General features: G+C 40.6%; 2 protein-coding genes across 9 annotated transcripts in view; one reads left to right on the forward strand and one right to left on the reverse strand.

Moving 5' to 3' along the window:
• The window catches only part of hmga1 (high mobility group AT-hook 1), a 36,090-nt gene extending 32,722 nt beyond the window's left edge, over nt 1-3,368 (forward strand). For all 6 annotated transcript variants that reach the window (XM_062978468.1, XM_062978469.1, XM_062978470.1 and 3 more), the window contains one exon: nt 2,081-3,368. In XM_062978468.1, the coding sequence (XP_062834538.1) occupies nt 2,081-2,137 (57 nt within the window). In that variant the 3' untranslated portion in view covers nt 2,138-3,368. The remainder of the gene's footprint in view (nt 1-2,080) is intronic.
• A 3,059-nt stretch (nt 3,369-6,427) lies between these two features.
• Nucleotides 6,428-19,216, reverse strand: smim29 (small integral membrane protein 29). Of its 3 annotated transcripts, XM_008109731.3 has the most exons (6): nt 19,127-19,214; nt 18,863-18,962; nt 14,111-14,280; nt 11,778-11,803; nt 10,341-10,446; nt 6,428-7,365 (listed from the first exon to the last, which is right to left on the reverse strand). In XM_008109731.3, exons 3-6 carry the CDS (start codon nt 14,219-14,221, stop codon nt 7,303-7,305), a joined length of 306 nt encoding a protein of 101 aa, XP_008107938.1. In that variant the 5' UTR covers nt 14,222-14,280; nt 18,863-18,962; nt 19,127-19,214; the 3' UTR covers nt 6,428-7,302. The 3 variants fall into 3 exon arrangements, with proteins under 3 accessions (XP_008107938.1, XP_003220391.1, XP_062834543.1); XM_003220343.4 differs by lacking the exon at nt 18,863-18,962 and having other exon boundaries at nt 19,127-19,216; XM_062978473.1 differs by lacking the exon at nt 19,127-19,214 and having other exon boundaries at nt 18,863-19,120.
• Between the last annotated feature and the right edge of the window lie 743 nt (nt 19,217-19,959).

The raw sequence follows: 19,959 nt of genomic DNA on the forward strand, positions 1-19,959 counted from the left end.
GGTTAAATTGCTAGTAACGTGGCGTAATTTCCAGTGACAACTGTGAACATACTTAGAACTAAACCTCTGTTTCAACTACAAGTGCCCGATAGCTGCATGTAGTCATTCCAGTCAACTTCACAGCAGCTTGCCAACTTTTTGTGAGCTGGGTTAAACTAGTAGCATGATTTAGTTGCCTCTCTCCATTGAGCAGAAAGAAGTTAAGTAGCACCAGTCATTTCCTTCCTTGGCTAAATCAAGTCTTGTGCCCTGGAACGTGCTGTACAGACTTGGCAGGGACATTCCACAGTGGCTTAAATGTATATTTTTATGAATGAAACACAAGGAAGTGAAGGTTGCTGACTCACAGGCACACTCAGCCCTGACTCATCCTGTTCTGACAGCATTTGTTTTTCTTCAAGGCAGGAGAGACCTCCTTGAAGGAATATGTTCCCCCACATACACAAACAATTGCTTTTTAGGATTGAGAGGATGTGGCTGGTAGGAGGTTCTACTTTTGAGAAGGGTGAAATGATGGAAATTGCAGGGAGGGAAGCAGAGCTTAGATTTTGGATTAGATGTATTTCTTAATGCTGGTGTCCCTCTTGTGGAATCTTGAATGTATGACAACCAAAACACTACAATTAGCCTCCCACATTCACAAAAGTTACTCTTTTGTAGATTTGATTATTTACAAGTTTGTAGCAGTTGTTTAACTAGTCTGACCTCCCTTGCCCCACTCCATATGTTGCCTGCATATTTGAAGCTATTCATTTCTTATTAGATGAACCAAACATACTTTGTGATCAGGTTGAGTTGGTAAATATTCTGTCTTTGATGTTGCTTTAAATGCGGGACAAGACTTGCCCCCCCCCCCTTTTATTTTTATTTATTTTTTTGCCAAAACCTGATTGCGTTATCCATCACAATGGAGATCTGCCAGTTTCTACCCATCATTCAGTGTGCTGGAACTGTAGGTTTTACTGCAGATTGTTTCTAGGACAAAGTTGCAGAATGATTTGGAAATACAGTGTTCCTGGTTACTTTCCTTCAAGGAAGAAGCGATCAGAAAAGTCTAAAGGCGAAATCAACTGAATATTTGTGATGGCTCTACTTAAAAAAAAATCATAAAGGAAAAAGAACCAGAAATGTGGCAGTTTAGGTTTCTCCATTGAGGATGGTAATGGTGCTCCATGCAGTCATGCCGGCCACATGGCCTTGGAGGTGTCTGCAAACACCGGCTGTTCAGCTTAGAAATGGAGATGAGCACCAACCCCCAGAGTCGGGCACGATCAGACTTAATGTCAGGGAAAACCTTTACCTTTATCTTATTGAGGATTGTATTGGGACATTGTTTGAGCAACGATTAAATACGTTGGCCCCAGGGTTATCGAGTCTCTACCTTTGATTCTAACTCATCTATTATGTTCCTTCATAAATTATAAATGTACATTGATTAGTATAACAAGTTTACTATACAAAAGTGGTAGCAGAAGACTTTTTAATACCATCATGTGGGTCATCGGGCCTCTTTATACTTATTTGAATAGCATTTCTGAAGAAGACTTCCCTTAGTTTCTTTGAAAGTAAATATAAAATGGAGTAGGCATTTAATGTAAGTTTTTATTTTGAAGTGGGAATTGGTTTTCCTCTAACTCCCCAGCCCTGTTTGGCCCTGTAATGTCCGATTAATATCACAATAGAATCTTCAGACAAACAAAGGCCAAGTTTTACACTTGGTTACTTTTTAATTGTTTTTAACTTTTGTATTGCACCTTTTAAATTTCTCTAGTGTGGAGTATTAGCCGTCCTGAGTCCCCACGGGGAGAAAGGCAGGGTATAAATAAAGACAACAACAACATTAATAGGCAGTGGTTTTAGTCACTGTTATGATATATTTGAGAGTGTGTGATGTGTGTCAGTCTGTCTCAAGGAATAGGCATAACTGCATCAGAGGAATCAGCTGTTAGTCTCGTTTCTACACTTCTCTCTGTTGCTGCTCTAGTAGTGACACTTTGCAGGATGAATTTGTCTTTAACCAAGTATAGTATATCTTCCATCTGATATCTTCTCAAATCAACCATTTACTCTTCCCACACAGAAAAAGGATGAAGAAGAAGTCAACATTTCCCAGGAGTCATCGGAAGAGGAGCAGTGAAAAGAGCCAACTGATTCTACCTCACAGTTCAGTTTTCCTATTTCTTGTCAAGTTCTGGGACTGAGGAAGGAACAAAGCATCCTCACCCTTTTCCTGACCTACACCTGCCGAATGTTCTCGCAGTCTAAACAGCAACACTGGAGTACAGTGTAAAACAAACCAACCATCACTGCTGATATGTAATGTTCAATGGGGGAACCAAGTATTTTGTTTCCCGTTCTCGTTTGACAGGGTTAACATTTTAGCCTACCACTTCATGTAGTTCTAGATTATATCTGGTTTTTGGTCTCTCTCTCTCTCACTCTCTGGTATGCTCCTTGTAGAGAAAGGGGTATATATATCTATGTCTTTATAGCAACCACTTATTCATGTTGAAAAGAGTGGACAGCCTGCTTCCCCCCACCCACCCCTTTGCCAAACCATACCTCTTCAGAGAGACTGTACCACCCTCCAAAGGGATATTTGGCACTGGCTGAAAATTAGGCTATAGAGGACAATTGGGAGGCATTATTTTTCTGTAAAATAAATATAGCAGGAAAAACTACAGCATCAAAAAGAAGGAATATATTAAATGTGCCTATTGTAAGCTGGATGCTGGTTTCAAAGGATAATACATTGCTTTTTACACTCCATTTACTGTGGTTCAATAACTGCAGGGCTCTCTAAGCAGTATGGCAATGAGGGTGCTTTTCTTTTTCACTGACCATACAAATGTTCCTCCCGTTGTAATCCCAGTTGCCAATGTCCAATTTGGAGCGATTTTCAGGTGGGAACCTGCAACTAAAAGTTCTTTCCCTCTGTGCTCAGTTGTTCGGCACAGAAAGGACTGTTGGATCTTCTTTTAAATTAGACCAGGCTTTTCCAAAACCCGCAAAAAGCAGGATAACAATTCCAGTCCATCCCCACAGTCTCTCTTTGGGTTTGGTGATTTTTCTGCATTGGGAATAGCACAAAGCGTTTTCACTACAGTTGACTTTTCAAAACGTGTTGTCTTTCAAGGTTTTTTCCCCCTTTTCCTTCATTCAGAACTACCTCTGGATAATTTAAGTTTCATTCTCTTAAAACATGGAGTTGCTGCTGTTTGTTGCTGCTGCTGTACTGGTTACAAAGTTTTTATTATTCCAACAGGTTCTATCTGGTTTCTGTCTCTGGAACTGATATTTTACACTAGATAACTTAGTTTGAGTTGACTTTTAAAACTTGTGCTAATAAAAAGGGATAAAAGCTTCTATTTGTCAGACTGATGAGTGACTGGGGAGAGCGGAGTTCTTTGAAGAGTGGCATCATTTCCAATAATCAGCTGATGGCATATACAAAATAAGGAGTTCCTGCAATGGTACTCACATGTGATGATTATAAATTACTTCTGAAAACAGATGGACATTCTTTTAAGTCCCATCTTCACAGCACATTTAGCACTATTGAGATTTTTTTTGACTTTTAATTGTGACCACATTTTAAAGAGTACTTCCAGGAAGAGGGTTTGGTAAATGTTCAGACATGATCAACAGTGCTTAAAAGCTACAAACTGTGTTGGCAAATCAACAGGCGCACTGAGCACAATCACTGAGTTGCAATAGGACATTAAACACTTTCTTGTTTGTACTACAATTGCAGAGAGAAGCTGCTGAATAAATATAACCTCAAATAAAACAACATTGTAATCTAGAAGCATTCTGTCCACTAATAACTCCTCTTAAAGCAGAAGATTGAGATAAACTTCTGACTGCTTTATAATTTAATTGCTAGAGATTTTGCCTTTTGTCCTGATGCAAAAACTGCAATCTTTTAAAAATAAGAGCAAAATTTGCACAATGCTTCAACAAATCTCTTCGTGTTTTTGTTTAATATGGTCTTTAGGAATTTCTAGGTCCATGAGTGTGACTCTATGGCTAACTTTTGCCAGAAATCGACCAAAGATGTGCTGGAGAACCTAGAGAATCTCCCGGAAGTAGCACTCTCTCTAAATTTCAGGTACTCCAGTGGGAATCTATGTTTAACTTTTGCCAGAAGTTGACCAGTTGATGGAGAACCTTCCGAGATTCCCGGAAGGAACACCTCTCTGGGAATCTTTAGGTCCTGTGCCCTTAACATCTGTGAAAGTGGAGGCTTACAGTATTAACTTTGTTTTCCCTTAACGAGTTATCTGTCCTTTTAATTGCAGTTTATCAGGGAAGCTGCTAGGAAGACAGTTTTATTCCAGCATCTTAAAACTGTTGCTAGATGGTCCTTTCACTATCCTGCTGATCTTCATTGCTCACTGAAACATGGATCTGAAAGCAGTTGTGAGTTATGTACTGATAATGACCTCCAAAACAACTATGCAAGAGGTGAAAATTTTTGGGGATAGGTTTGTATTGTGTGAATCTGATTCATTGCTAAAGGTTTCTTGATCTTCTACCTGCAGATTATTTTACTTGAATAAAATATTTAGTTCATGTTTCGTGATCTTCCTTCTGCATTTTGTTCAAAGAGGACCTGGAACCATGGTTGCCACAGCTGTTATCAGAGCATACTCGTACACAAAAAAGACCAGATTACACCAAAGTCCACAAAGAGGAATTGTATGTTTCATTCCATCAAACCTGCCACTTTTCCTCAATTTCATAACATAGTTGGACTACCTTTTGCTTTACTAGACGTACCTCGGGGTAAATAAGAACTTGAGGAGCTTGGAAAATTGCATTTTATAGCAAAAAGAATGCATATCCTCAGCATTTTCTGATCAATTCCTGTAAAATTTGTTCAGATAAATTTGGTACCTTTTGAAAACAAGCTGTACAATTGTGTACAGAAGAATGTTATGGCAAAGATTCTTTGTTGTGTCATAGCAGTGGCACAACTAAGAGTTCTTTTGGCAGATATTCAGTGCTAAGTCTGAACTGTCATTAAGAGATAGTTTCATCTATTTAATTCCCGTAATCCCTCACCACTGGCTGCTTGGCTAACATAGATGGGAATTGCATTCCTAATGCCTACTCTACTTCCAATCTAAGAATCAGTACACTTCCAGAACACACTGTGTCCAAGTGCCGGTCACGTGTTAAACCGGCAATACTGAATACTCTGAGCTTCCCAGATCCAGAGAACTGATTTTTTCCTCCTAGTCTTAACAAAAACCAGCCTGTTGGCTGTCTTAAATTTATTAGGCAACTCAAGGAAAAAATCTGTCTGTGAATCCCTACTATGTATATTTAAAAGGTTTTTTCAAAGCAGGCCCTGTTAATGACATACAAATGCAATGTATTTGGCATGCATATTTAAAGATTAAGATAGAAATGATTACGTCAATATGGTAATATGGGTCACAGCTTGGATTTGCAGAAGTGTTGGGCGTCTGTGTTGTCTGTATATATAATTACCACTTTGAAGGTATTTCTCTCAAGTAGTGAATTGTTTCCTTTGGTCAGTGTCACATATTCTCCATGGAATTATTACTGTTCATATGCTGAAGGATTAACAGCAACACATCGGAAATCTGGTACTTCATGTTTTACTGCTTTTAATATAGGGATGGGCAATATAATCATCCAGTGTTCAACTGCAATTCTCATCCTTGGCCATGTTGGGTAACTCTGATAGCAGCTGCAGACCAAAACAGCAGGAGGATATGAAGACCTACCAAGTTACCAGGAGCTACAGTCTAACGACGCCTGTAGGGTTGCATAATTCTCACCCTGATCTAGCCCATTAATTACAACTGAAAAGTAGAATAGCAAAACTGCAAGGTCCTTGTAGTGAGGTAAGCTTCCTCTTGTTACATTATGACTACCAATTTATCTCTTGCCCTAGTCTGATTTAATAAAATGGTTCTGTTTATGTACAGGAATGAAATGGAAACAACTGCTGGGAGAATACGTTATAGGAAGTGCCCCATTCATCTATTTGTTGTATCTGAATTAAAGTAACCTTATTTCCTCACTCAGACTATGTTTTTCTTTACTGCCGAATCACCCATAACCTAAAATGCATCATTAGGTATCAGATGAATATTCAACAGCAGTCTAGCATGATGTCATATGTGAGGAAAACCAGACAGATACAAACTGAAATACTTTGTTGGGACAAGAAGATGCACAAAGGCCAAACCAATATCCCTAATAAATGTTTTGCCCAAGCTCACTAGTCTTGTTGATGGGTTATGGTCAGCAACAATAGGCAGTAAGGGGTTTTATACTTCAGCCAAGTATTGTCTCTGCATCAACAGTTCTTCAGTCAGCCGTAGTGGGGACAATGCTAATATTGTATACTCACCCAAGACAAATTATTACAGTGAAGTTTTCACAGATATTCCAGTTCAGGATGGGATTTATTTACAAAATATATGAGCTCCCAAATACAAAACCTCATAGAAAGAACCACCCTGATGAACTCAAAACTTTCCTGAAGGAACAAATAAATTTTCAACAATACATTTAAGGCCCCTTTCACCCAATGTCCTTTGCACAACCTTCCCAGAAAAATCATCCTCCCAGCACATCCATCAAACAATAGCCATACAGATCAGCATGTACTCATTACACATATTTCAAAGTAAAGAATGTTACATTATAGCCACACATACCCAGTTTTCTTGCTTACACAGCATTACCATTTTATTCTGCATCCATCAAGGGAGACATCACAGGAACCCAAGACCTAAGTGACAAACCCATTTATATGCATAGGTATATTAGCACAGCGAGGCAGCTAGCAAATGCACTGGAATGGCATAGCAGCTGCAGCTTTTGCTGCTTCTTCACAAAAGAAGAGGTCAGCTGGAGCTTTTAGAAAACTGAGCCATTGGTGGATGATAGCTCACAGAACAAGAGCTACTTTCACCTGAAATTCAAGAAGCTCTTGCATCTCCCCCAACATCCATACCAATTAGAAAGCAGAATGCCTAGGAGTAAGGAATGTCATCAGGTCAAGTAATTTTTCTAGATTCAGATGTGCAAGCCTTTGACTCTGCATACCAGGTACCCAAAAGGACATGTGTTAGCAGTACAGCCTAAATGGACTCACCTCTTGCTAGGAGTCAAGGCAAAAATAAAATAAAGACAATATTGAAGTGGAAAGGCAGCAGGTTCAAAGTTAATGTGGTTTGGGCGTGTTTCAAGATCGCATACATGCCAGGTAGACGAGATCATCCATATACACCATTGGTCAGTCTGAGCTAAGCATCATCAAGTTTTCACGTCCATAAATGAACCACGGCAAGGTTGGTATCCTCCCCAGGTCCTCATCACCTGTAACATGCAATAGATAATTTCTTTAAAACTTGGTCTTCACACCACAACCTTTTCCCAAAAATGTGACTCCAGATAGCTCACAACAAGACTCTTTCCAGCAACTAGTAAATTACCAAATAAACCACTTGAACAGAAAAGTCTTTGCCTACCAACAAAGGGGAAGTGGCTAGCAGCCTTCAGAAGCAGCTGCCAAAGAATGCTTCCACCATTTGCTATAACAGCCAGCACTATGGTCAGAAAACCAGCTGTTTTCACAATTAAGAAACTTTACATTTATTATTGGGCATAATAAAGCTTCCTGTTTAAGATAGTTTGTTCTTTCCTACTCTTTAAGTCTAATTAAAGGAAATTGCCTTTACCAAGCCAGGCCCAGAGAATGCAAACTGGGTGTTCCTGAGTTGCAAATGAAGACAAAGGCAATCAACCTTTAATAAAGTAACACAGTACACTAGAAGATTTGATTTTCCATAAAGTATCAGCTGAACATCTATGCCATGAATGATGGATACAAATTGAACTCAACACAGCGCATAGCTTCTGTCAGAAGATATTCGGGCAAATGGAAATGGAATTCCTTATATTATTTTGGATGTTTTTAGAACTTCATTGGGAAATTGTACCTACTCATATTGCAGCTATTTTCCAGAATGATATCAACTATCAAAGACAATACAGTGTGACCATGTGGGGAGTACAAAAACACATTTAGGTAGTAAAATATATTATTAAATAATAACGTAAACCACTTTGGCTGAGATTCTGCATCAGACATGTAGCCGCAATGTTAAAGCTACAATCTGTCTTCTGATCTGACCACCTCCCCCCCCCCCCCAAAAAAAAAACCACCTCAAAATCCAAATAGCTGCACCATGGGAAGGAGTTCTGTGAAACTGGGGAGTGGGGCACCCCCTCTTGCCAGCAAGAGATTACACCAAGCAGAGGCTGAACCCCTAGACAGAGCTTTCCAAACTTTGTGTTGCGACACGTGTGTCGGCTGCAGGGTGTAGTGTGTCACACGAATGTAATGGAAAACTTCTGAATTTATGTGAAATAAGCAATAAATCATATATCTGAAATGAAAGGTTTTCATGAAATATGTTGTGTACCAATACATTTTGTTATTATAATTTATGTAAGTGTCCAAATTTCTTATAAGGAGTTTATCTAACCTCTAGTCTGCTAGGAAAATTTAATTAGTGTGTTGCAAAAGGATGCATGTCTAAAAAGATGCACCACCAATGCAAAATGTTAGGAAAGCACTGTCCTGCAGGGTTTTGTTGCAACTTCCCATAGCACAATTACTTGCAGGAGAGGGATGGGAACATTTTCTTTGAATATTCCACTGTCCAGTGGCACAAAACTCTGTCCCTCAGTGTAATTGGCTGGATTTCAAGGTAGGTTTCTGTACCACTTCTCATCATGGCAATGGCATCATGATCATAAATATAAATGTCCACAGGAAACAGTTAAGAGGTTGTATATCTAACTATAACATTGTAACTAACTAAAAAGAAGCCAGTTCTTAAATGTCATTAAGGACCAGTGTTTTGTCCAGTGATTCAAAAGTCCAGAATCATTTTTTAGATATCTATGAATGAGTACCTAAGAGTTTGTCCGGCTCTAGTAGGCCTTAAATAAATGTTCACCTGCTTCTATGAGCACATCAATGTCTATATTGCAAAATAGTGAAAGGGGACACTCAACATTAGCAAATGCAGCATAAATAAAGATTACGCATAATGTAAATGAGACATATATTTCTTTACAAATACACTCCCCCATACTCCTGCATATTGTTTGAAGTCAATGACTTTCAGCAAAATTTAGTGCTTATCCACATTTTAGAAAGAATAATTGACTATAGATTTGTTTTAACTGCTTTGTCATGCTTCCAATGGTTTCAGACACAATGGTTCTCATACTTCCAGAAATTGATCCCTCCTTGTTTCACAGTTAAAGTTTGTGCCACATCTGTTTTTGCAGTAGACTAGAAATGCCAGAAAGCAAAATATCTCAGCTGCTTGGAAGTAAGAAGCCACAAAACCTTCTGAGCTGGAAAGCTTTGTGAACAACAGCATACGCAAGTACACAAAATATGACTGCTCCTTCTCAACAGTTATGCAAGAGGAGTATCCTGAAGCCCTAGGGCTGAATTTGCATCTCCCGAAACCCCTGAACCAGACTCCTGGGTTCCCATATTAGCCACATCCTTTTCCTGATGACACCATTGTCTGATTGCTTTCTTGCTTTTGTGGTGCCCCTCCTAAAGTTTTTAAGAGCTGTAAAACTAAAATATGCTGGCATTTTTGGTCCAACCCTTTTGCTCTTGGACTTATCCATGACAGGAATGCAGCCTGTGAGATCTCTGAAAGAGAATTTAGTCCTTGGGTTAAAAGAGTCTCCCCACCACTGATCTACCACATAACAACCTACAATCCAGGCAGTGATGGAAAAGATATTACCACAATGACCATGCAGCTCCCAGCTGATTATAAGGGACTGCAACCCTTGACACAAAACAGTTGACTACCTGTGGCCCAGGTGTCTGTTCACCTAAATTTTGAATCTCTACATCCACCAAATATAGCACTAAACTGTAAGACGGAATTCATGTTAATCAGACACTCCATTGTTTAGCTCTCTTTTCCCAGTAGGGATAAAAATGCTAATAACTCAGTGTGGGTTTGAGGCAATTCCCATTGCCTAGACTATATGCCTCACGCAAAAAAAAAGCAGGAACTACAGAACTGAGAAAACTGGGATGGGAATTCCAGAAGTTGCAGTTCAATCTGTCCTGAGGTAAACAAACCAAATAAAGGAATCGCTTGAAAACCTCGTGCTTGGATCCATAATCTTTTCTTTTGTTTTAGTAATTGTCTCCATGACAGTCACAAGACCATAAAGCAAAGCACATACAATGTGTTTTTCACACTGAAGCACCGTTTTGCTTTGGTTTGCAGAATTACACTTACTTTTGTGTCCTCTGGCTCTACTAGGAGCTCCTGTTCAGCTTCATGCAGCTCTTCTGCAGGATCATAGTTATACATTGGCAGCAAATGGTGACGCAGCCGGTCATACCTGAGAGAGAAATGGTCAGATGAAGTGACATTTCAATACATGGCCCTTGTCAAAGTACAACTTAAGTTTACACTTGTCCAGTTGGAATCTGTACCTATAAAGCAAGAGTGATCAACTCTGGCACTCTTGCAGGTGGTCACACAATACATTTTGGCTGAAATGATATCACAAATGGAAGTTACTTTCACTTGCAAGTTCTTGATTTTCAGCAGTTTTTGGTTGTTTGAGGAAGCTAGGTGGGGTAAATATGTTCCTCCAGGAGGACTGCAGAGAAGGCAATTGTTCTTTTTCCACTTTTAAAGCTCCCCATGGTATAGACAGATGCTTTAGGGAAATCAATAGCTTGGGCAAACCCTCCAAAGCCATTATTTCTAAACCCAGAGCCGATCTGAGCCAACACATTGATCTCAGGGTGATAATATTTTCTGTATACAAATATTTCCAAATTCATCACTTTAAAGGTAGTATTTTAGGTGCATATACACTTTCCATTAAATTGCAAAAGGAAATATCCTATACCACTTTGTGCTCCTGGTGTGAAAGAGCAGCCAGCAGATAGCCAAGCAAATCTTTGCTAATATATTTTATATATTTTAAAGATTATATGATTTGCCGCTTGGAAGGTACTACAGCAATACACTCTATTTGGGAAAGAGGAAATCCCACATCTGTCACTGGGCACTAAACCACAATTATCTCTGAAAACAGATCCAGATCAACCCTGTTGCATATAAGTCCACAAATGTTATTAGCTAGCAAATACATTTATTAGTACACTAGTTCACTGTACCATAGTTATTAATAATTTGTAGCCTAGAAACAAAAGTGGGGGCAGCTGTAGCAGATATTTCCATTTGACCATACTGATCCTCAATACAAGTGCCCAGAGAAGTATTTTGCAGAAACCTGTACAGACCAAATACAAAGCGAGCTACTTCTTTTGTGTGTGCCCAAAGAATTTGTACACTAAACTAGAAAGTGTTTGCTCTTTTTCCAGTATGAAATATGGAGAGATAGATCAGTTTGCTAGAGAAGTATTCATTGAAAGCCACTTCTGATTCCATTTCCAAGAGTAGTTCAGTAGCAAGGAAGAAACACGCCCATAATAATTAGCAGTACTCTGCTTTAAACTGTTTCACAAATTGACCTACCACTGCTTTATATATAAAGCCACCCAAGCATACTGCTGATAGCAACACACAAAGTTTTCTCTGTTCGCATCATGAATAAAAAGTAAGGTTTTTTTCCAGGCAAGAAAAATGTTCCGTTCTGAAGAGCCTCGTGACCCAAACTCCCCACAATTCAATTACTTGCCCAGCACAGTCTCTTACCTCCTCTTCTTCTGGATGTACATCATCTGCAATGTGAAAGGAAAGCAAGGAAAATGATTATGAGGGAAGCATAGCTCTTGCCTGTGCATTATTTTTTAGATGGAATGAAGCATGGAACTAGAAAAAAAAGAAGAAACAGAACAAGGAACAACAGCAGCAGGAAAAGCATTTCCTATATTTGCCTGTTTGCAAGACCACTTCGGGCAGTGGCAATGTCACAAGATATTAGCACAGGAGGCATTATGGGAAGCTCATTAGAAACCCTGCCCTTTGGTGTCAGGTGACATCAGAGATACAGAGAGGAGATCTGTGACAATAACATAATCTCTTTACTGAAGAGAAGACAACTGACATGAGGCCTTGGAGGTTTGCCTCTTTCTAGTATTTGAACCTTTTAATGTTTTTACTAGTTGTTGGGTACTTTTTACTGCAGAAAAAAGGTTTTTTTTACTTTAAAAATGTGGGACTAAAACAATATTGACACTACATATACCCCACAGGTCATACTTTATTAGTCTTTTTCTGGATATACCCTTTTCCAATATCTATTTTATGAATGATGGCAGAAACCTGACACAAAACCTGTTAGATTTAATTCCAAAGCTTATGGACTCTTTAAGAGTAATGACAGTCACAAGGTTCAGATTTAATGTGGAAAAATAGTGAGTTTCTCTGTGGTACACTACAGAACCACTTAGAGCAAGACATACTTAAAATTCCCTATGATTTTTTTTAAAAGCTCAGCTTTCCCAGGAATGCATCTCATCAGCATGAATGCCAATATATATGTGCATATCTTGCGAGTTATGAAGACCACTTTCACATGCAGCTTCTTGTTTTAAAGTAAAAACAAAAGCCAAGTTTTCCCCTCTCACTGCATCCATACACTATATAAAGGCAAAGCCAATCTTCAAACAAAATTACATCTGAAGAGCAATTGTGCAAGTTAGTTAGATATTTGCAGCCAGTCACAAGGACTCTCCTTGGAAGGAGATCTTTCATACAGGCATCGATTGCATGTCTCCAGGTAAACAAGTGCATGACCTTTTCAGAGCTGGCATAATATATACAGCACTTAACAGATTCAATTAATGGCTAGGCTGAATGCAAATGTAAACCACCTATATTCTATGTCAAGGTAAAAAAAAAGATGGTTTGAAAGCATCTGCTTGACTAAAATAAGAAAATGATTTGAAAAAGGAGCAATTTTATATTGCAGAAATGAAAGAAGAAAAAAGACAGTTACAGTAGACTGGTGCAGTGATTAGACTGGCATGAGGAAGATCCCAGTCGAAAGATGCATCTATACTGTAGAATTAATAAAGCTTGACACCACTTTAACTACCATCGCTTAATGCTATGGATTTATGGGAGTCTTTAGCATTCTCTGCCAAAGGAGGCTGGTGCCTCACCAAACTACAAATCCCAGGATTCCATAGCATGTAGCCATGGCAGTTAAAAGTGGTGACAAACTGCATTAATTCTACAGTGTAGACAACATAAACTTAATCCTCACTGAGACATGAAACCTACTAGGGGGCACTGATCAGGTAATTCTCCCTTAGCCTTACCTTCCCTTAAAAGGTCGCTGAGAAGATAAAATTAAGCAGACAGGCACACTCTCTAGTAGTCATTTGAGGAAAAGATAGACAACTAATAAATCAGTTCTCTATTCCTCACTTTCTCTATTATTACAAGCAGTCAATGGTGCCTCTCTCCACAAATCAGGCAAAGCAGAAGCAACAATGAAGACCCATAGATTGTGTCCCAGATGTTAGGTTAATCAATATAAGGATTGCTAATTTCTGGGATCAATTTGGAAATGTTTCTAGTGAGGAATAACGTCAAGCAGAAAATACTAATGTCCACTGCCTTAAATGGTGGGCAATTTGTGGCCCTACAGTGTTCCCCAGAATTGTAGAAATTTCACTCCAACATCTACAAGGTCATAAGTTGGTCATTCCACTTTACTGGGGCTCACTAACATATATAATCCATTCAGAGCCAGCTTGGTGCAAGGGTTTCAGCACACGATTATAGCTCTGGAGTCCAGGGCTCAAATACCCATTTTGGGCAAGTCACACATTATCAGCCTCAGAGGAGTGCAAACCCCTTCTGAACAAATCTTATCCAGAAAATTCAGAGGAGCCATAAGTCAGAAATTACTTAAAGGGACAGAACAGCAACGTATATAAGAATATTTAGGAGGCTCTTTGCTGAGGAACTGCTGCTGGAATAATTTGTCCTTTTGAAGGCCAAACTAGTTCCACGTCTTCTACTCCTGGAAAAGTTTCTGGGCGTTGAACTCTTCCGGGATAATTCCAGTCACTCACCACGGCCATGATGACCCCGACAATGGTGATAAGGAAAAATGGCACCAAAACATATTCCACCAGGGAGTCATTGGCTGGCCCAGGAGAGGTGGGCATAGTGGTGTTATTCATGGCATAAGAAAAGGGTGCTCAAGGGTGGCAGGGGCTTCTGTCTTCATTGGGAAGTCTACCTAAAAATGAAAATCAACGAAAGAAACATTTTAAAGATGAAAATCCATTTCTCAAGCCGCCTCTCATTCCATTCTTCTTCCCAACCTCCCTTCTAACAGCTGTACATGATAAGGCGGTTCATTAAGTCACAAGCCAGTCACATGCCCTCCTCATCCTGGTGAAAGAAACCTTTTAAAGTGGTATTTAGCCTTGAGGCCTGACCCACAGCTGGCTGAAGCCAAGATAAAGGATTAATAGACAAGCAAAAGAGCTTCTCTAACTGCTCTTCTTGCCCTGGGCTGTTTCTTTCTGAAAAAACAATCTGAGAAAGAGAATGTGAGTGTGAGAAGCAGAATATGTGAAGGGGGGGGGGGACAAAAAACAAGAATAATGGTCTACCTATACTGTAGGACTAATGCAGTCTGACACCACTTTAACTGTCATAGCTCAACACCATGGAGTCATGGGAGTTGTAGTTTTACAAGGTATTTAGCCTTCTCTGCCAAATAGTGCTGGAGACACACCAGACTACAACTCCCATGTTTTCATAGCATTGAGTTACTGCAGTTAAAGTGGTGTCAAACCACATTAATCCTACAGCAAATGTACCCTAAGAATCTTGACATCATGCATGATGCCATCTGGAGTGCAGAGCAGCAGCCCACATCATGCCTGGATGTGGATGGTCACACTAAGGTAGAATGATGGGAATTTGCAGTCTAGCACACTTGGGGGGACTTGGGAACTGACCTAGATGCTTTCCCCAATAAGAGCGGAAAACAATGAGGCAGTGGGACAGCAAACTTTCCTCATGCCTAAATCTCCCCATTTAAGAAGCAAGAGTTTCAGTCCCAATGATACATATACCAGTCTCAAGCATTTTCCCCTCCACTTTCCTCACTTCATCTTTAAGGGGGGACCTCTAATCTATTCAGCTTCATTACATACAAGGTTTATTCACCCTGATTCGCATAGCCAGAATGGTAGTTCAGTAGTATTGACATACTCTGCATGCAGAAGGTAGAAAGTACAATCAATGGCATCGTCAGGGAGGGATCTGAAAATCCCACCTGAAATTGTGAACAGCTATTACCACTTGCGATAAGTTACCCTCTGGACCAAAAGTATGACTTACGACTATCACTTCTCAAAGCTTTTCCACTTGGGACCCCATCTGGCCTGAGAAATGTTCACATGATCCCAGGCATATAGTTATATAAAATAGGTATACAAATCAAAGATTTACTGATAACAAATCAGCATTTGCAAGGATTGCTAACCAGGCTGATTTTCCTTTTTATGAAGTACAGCTGAAGCATCTTCTGCAGAGCCCACAGAAACACCATAGAAGAAATTCGTGCAAATGTCTAAATCACTAGATGACATTCAGAAAACTTTTATTGTTGATAAATTTTTCAGGATCCCAATAGGACCCACAATTTAAGAAGCAATGACTTAGTATAAGGGAAATGTTCCCCATGTTACACCCTTCACAGAATCTTTCAGAAAATACTATTTTCCATACAATTACATCTGGAAAAATATAGTCTTGTTCTAAGGATATTAAACAAGAACTATCTTCAGACACTGACTTCTTCAAAGGCCTTCAATCTTGAAACTGAAATATGGCCCTAATTTTAGGAAATGTTCAAAATTCAAGGAACGTGCTTTTTTCTAGATGCCAACTCCTGAATCCCTAGCCACACAACAATCCTCCAACATTTTAGTCCCAAAAATAACATTTTAAAAGCTCTGAACATGTCTACAAACTGGTTTTGTATCTGTGCAAGAGATGAGATACAAGCAGTCTAGTGGAACAAGGTCTTCGTAGACTCTTCAAGCAAAAGATTGCCAATCCAAACTTATTCACACATCTCTATGTCTGCAGACAGGATCTGCAGGTAAATTCTCCCAGTACACTTCCATTAAAAAATTGCATAACGTTAGATATCATTCTCCTTTATTATATCAAGAGATCACGCAACAACGGGAGGAATATTCAGAGAGGGTGGATTGCTATCATCCAAGTGAAATCTTGGAGATATGCATAAGTTGTCATAAACCACAGAAACCAGGCCCTCTGCACGTATTAAAGGGTGCCTTCAACTATGTACGAGGGTGGGTCAAAAAGTAATGCCTCCATCGCTCTAACTTTTATTTCTTTCACAACTACTGGACTATCTATACATGATCTGACAGAAGTAACCTTACTCTACTGATAGTTTTTTTTGTCAGATTGACTGATTTTTACCATGAATCTGAAGCTAAAAGAAAGTATCGTCATTGAATTTCAGGCAAAAGATGGTTGTGAGTCTAAAGAAATCCATAATTGCTTGAAGAATTTTTATGGGGATGCCCCTACTTTTACTTGTTTGGACCTCTGAAAGACAACCTACGTGGTTTCAGATTCAATGACTTGAATGACGTTAAAACAGCTTTAAAATCATGGGTCACGAAGCAAAAGTCTGAAGTTTTCTGAAATGATTTTGATGCCTGGGTTAAACGATGGCGCAAATGTGTACAAAATTGATGGCAACTATGTTGAACTGTAGTTTTGTGTAGAGGATAGTTCAGGCTATGACCTGTAGCAACTTCTGCTGTTATATGTTCATTCAGAATGTTTTTAATGACACAGGAGGCAAAAAAAATTGACCCACCCTCATATTTGGGAAGCTACTCTGTCTAGACCAGTGGCTCCCCACCAGGTGTTTTGGACTTCAGCACCCACAATTCCTAACAGCTGGCAAGCTGGCTGAGATTTCTGGGAGTTGAAGTCAAAAACAACTGGGGGACCAAGGGTTGGGCACCACTGGTCTAGACAGAATCATTGAGTCACACTGGTGTGCACAGAACTCTTATAACACCTTTGAGACTGAGACAAATAAATTTGTAATATTAGATGTCATAGACAGAGTATACTTTGACAGATGCTGTATCTTATACTGTATACTTTATGTTGTAGGAGCCTCCGGTGGCGTAGTGGACTAAAGCCTTGTGACTTGAAGGTTGGGTTGCTGACCTGAAAGCTGCCAGGTTTGAATCCCACCCGGGGAGAGCGCGGATGAGCTCCCTCTATCAGCTCCAGCTCCATGTGGGGACATGAGAGAAGCCTCCCACAAGGATGGTAAAAACATCAAAACATCAGGGCATCCCCTGGGCAACGTCCTTGCAGACGGCCAATTCTCTCACTCCAGAAGCAACTCAAGTTGCTCCTGACACAGAAAAAAAAACTTTATATTGGTCTTGGTTTGCATTGCTGTTGCCTTGTAAGTCCCTCTGGGGAGATGGGGTAAGATATAAATAAAGGTTATTATTTATTATTATTATAAAGGAGGGACATTTACACTGCAGTTTGGCACCACTTTGACTGCAATGGCTGAGGGCGATGGAATGCTGGGAGTTCTGGTTTGACAAGGTTTTTCTTTAGCCTTCTCTGCCAAAGAGGGCTGGTGCCTCACTGTACTATGACTCCCAGTATTCCATTGCATTTGGTAATGGCAGTTAAAGTTGTGTCAAACGGCATTCATTCTATAGTGTAAATGCACGGTGGCACAATGGTTTAAACCCTTATGCTGGTTGGACTGCTAACCTGAAGGTTGGGTTGCTGACCTGAAGGTTGCCCGTTCAAATCCGCGAGATGGGGAGAGCTCCCATCTGTCAGCTCTACTTGCAGGGACATGAGAGAAGCCTCCCAGCAGGATGGTAACATATCTGGGCGTCCCCTGGGCAACGCCTCTGTAGACGGCCAATTATCTCAAACCAGAAGCAACTTGTAGTATGTTCTCAAGTCGCTTCTGACACGATTAAAAAAACTTTAACCAACATGGCTCAATGATGTGGAATCATGAGAGTTGTTTGGTGTGGTGCTAGCTATCTATGGAAAAGAAACTAGGTAAAGGGAAAGGTTTTCCCCTGACATTAAGTCTAGTCATGTCCGACTCTGGGGATTGGTGCTCATCTCCATTTCTAAGCCAAAGAGCCGGTGTTGTCCATAGGCACCTCCAAGGTCATGTGGCCAGCATGACTGCATGGAGTGACGTTACCTTCCCGCCAGAGTGGTACCTATTGATCTACGCACATTTGTATGTTTTCAAAATGCTACGTTGGCAGAAGCTGGGGCTAACAGTGGAAGCTCACCCCACTCCCCACATTTGAACCAGAGACCTTTTGGTCAGCAATTTCAGCAGCTCAGCAGTTTAACCCACTTTGCCAAGGGGGGGGGGGGGTCCAGAAGAGAGACTGCGACCTTGTAAAACTACAGCTCTGATGATTCCATAGCATTGAGCCATGGCAGTCAAAATGGCATCAAGCTGCATTAATTCTACAGTGTTGATGCAGGCTGTGTCTCTGTATGTTCGATGCGGCTGAAGGGGGAAAGGAAGGGGCCTGAGGCTGTGAGGAATGGTGGAAGTTGCAGTCCAAAACACCTGGAGGGAAGGCCCAAGTTTGACCATGCATGCAATAAGGGCACTGATGGCTCAATGCTATGGGCTCTTCAGCCTCCTCTGCCAAAGGGTGCACCCAACTACAGCTCCCCGGATCCCATGGCATTGAGTCATAACACCCAACGCGGTGTCGAACTGCATGAATTCTCCTCCTGACCTCCTCCAGCAGACCCTCCTCCTCCTCCTCTTCTTCCTCGGCGTGCCAATCACTCCCTCCGAGCGCCTTCCTTCATCCTCCTGGAGGCAGGTCCAGGAACCTAGGCGAGAAACAGGGGAGGCAGGGAGGCTCCCGACGCTTCCCGCTCCCGGCCAGCCTTCCTTCCCCTTCCTCCAGACCTCAGCAGCCTCTTCCCCATTTGCTTCCCTCTCCCCGCTCCTGCTTGGGAGGCTGCAAAGCGTCCCGCCTCTTCCTCCTGCTCACCTGCGCGCTCCCTGCAGCCGCCACCAGGAAAGGCCCAGGAGCGCGTGACTGACAGCGCGCGTTAAGGGGGAGGAGCCAATCCCCGACGGGCAGGGGTGGGGCTAAGGCCGGGACAGCCTGCAATTGATCACGGGGGACGCTAGAGGGCAGCAGCCTCCGCCTCTATAAAAAACCATTGGTCATCGTGGGCTTCAGAAGGAGGAGGTGGATGTAATATATTTTATAGATGACAATTGGTTATTGTGAGCATGTTTTATTGTATTTTATGTACCTTTGACTTTATATGTTCATATGTTTTAAATGTACCGTATTGTATTTTGTGGTTTAGCTTGGTCCCTACGTGAGCTGCCCCGAGTCCCTTTGGGGAGATGGGGTGGGATACAAGAATAAAGTTATTACAGTAGAGTCTCACTTATCCAACCTCCGCTTATCCAACGTTCTGTATTATCCAACTCAGTTTGCCTTTTAGTAGTCAATGTTTTTGCAGTCAATGTTTTCAATATATTACAATGTTTTGGTGCTAAATTCATAAATACAGTAATTACTACAGAACGTTACTGTGTATTGAACTGCTTTTTTCTGTCAATTTGTTGTAAAACATGTTTTGTTGCTTGATTTGTAAAATCATAACCTAATTTCATGTTTAATAGGCTTTTCCTTAATCCCTCCTTATTATCCAACATTTTCACTTATCCAACGTTTTGCTGGCCCGTTTATGTTGGATAAGTGAGACTCTACTGTATTTTATTATGACACAGCAAACAAGATAGACATGCTGGATTTCGTATCACCAGATCACAAGTCAAACACTTCCCAAATGTCTAGGACTGTGT

This window comes from Anolis carolinensis, chromosome 4 (genome assembly GCF_035594765.1).
Source record: "Anolis carolinensis isolate JA03-04 chromosome 4, rAnoCar3.1.pri, whole genome shotgun sequence".
Lineage (NCBI taxonomy): Eukaryota > Metazoa > Chordata > Lepidosauria > Squamata > Dactyloidae > Anolis > Anolis carolinensis.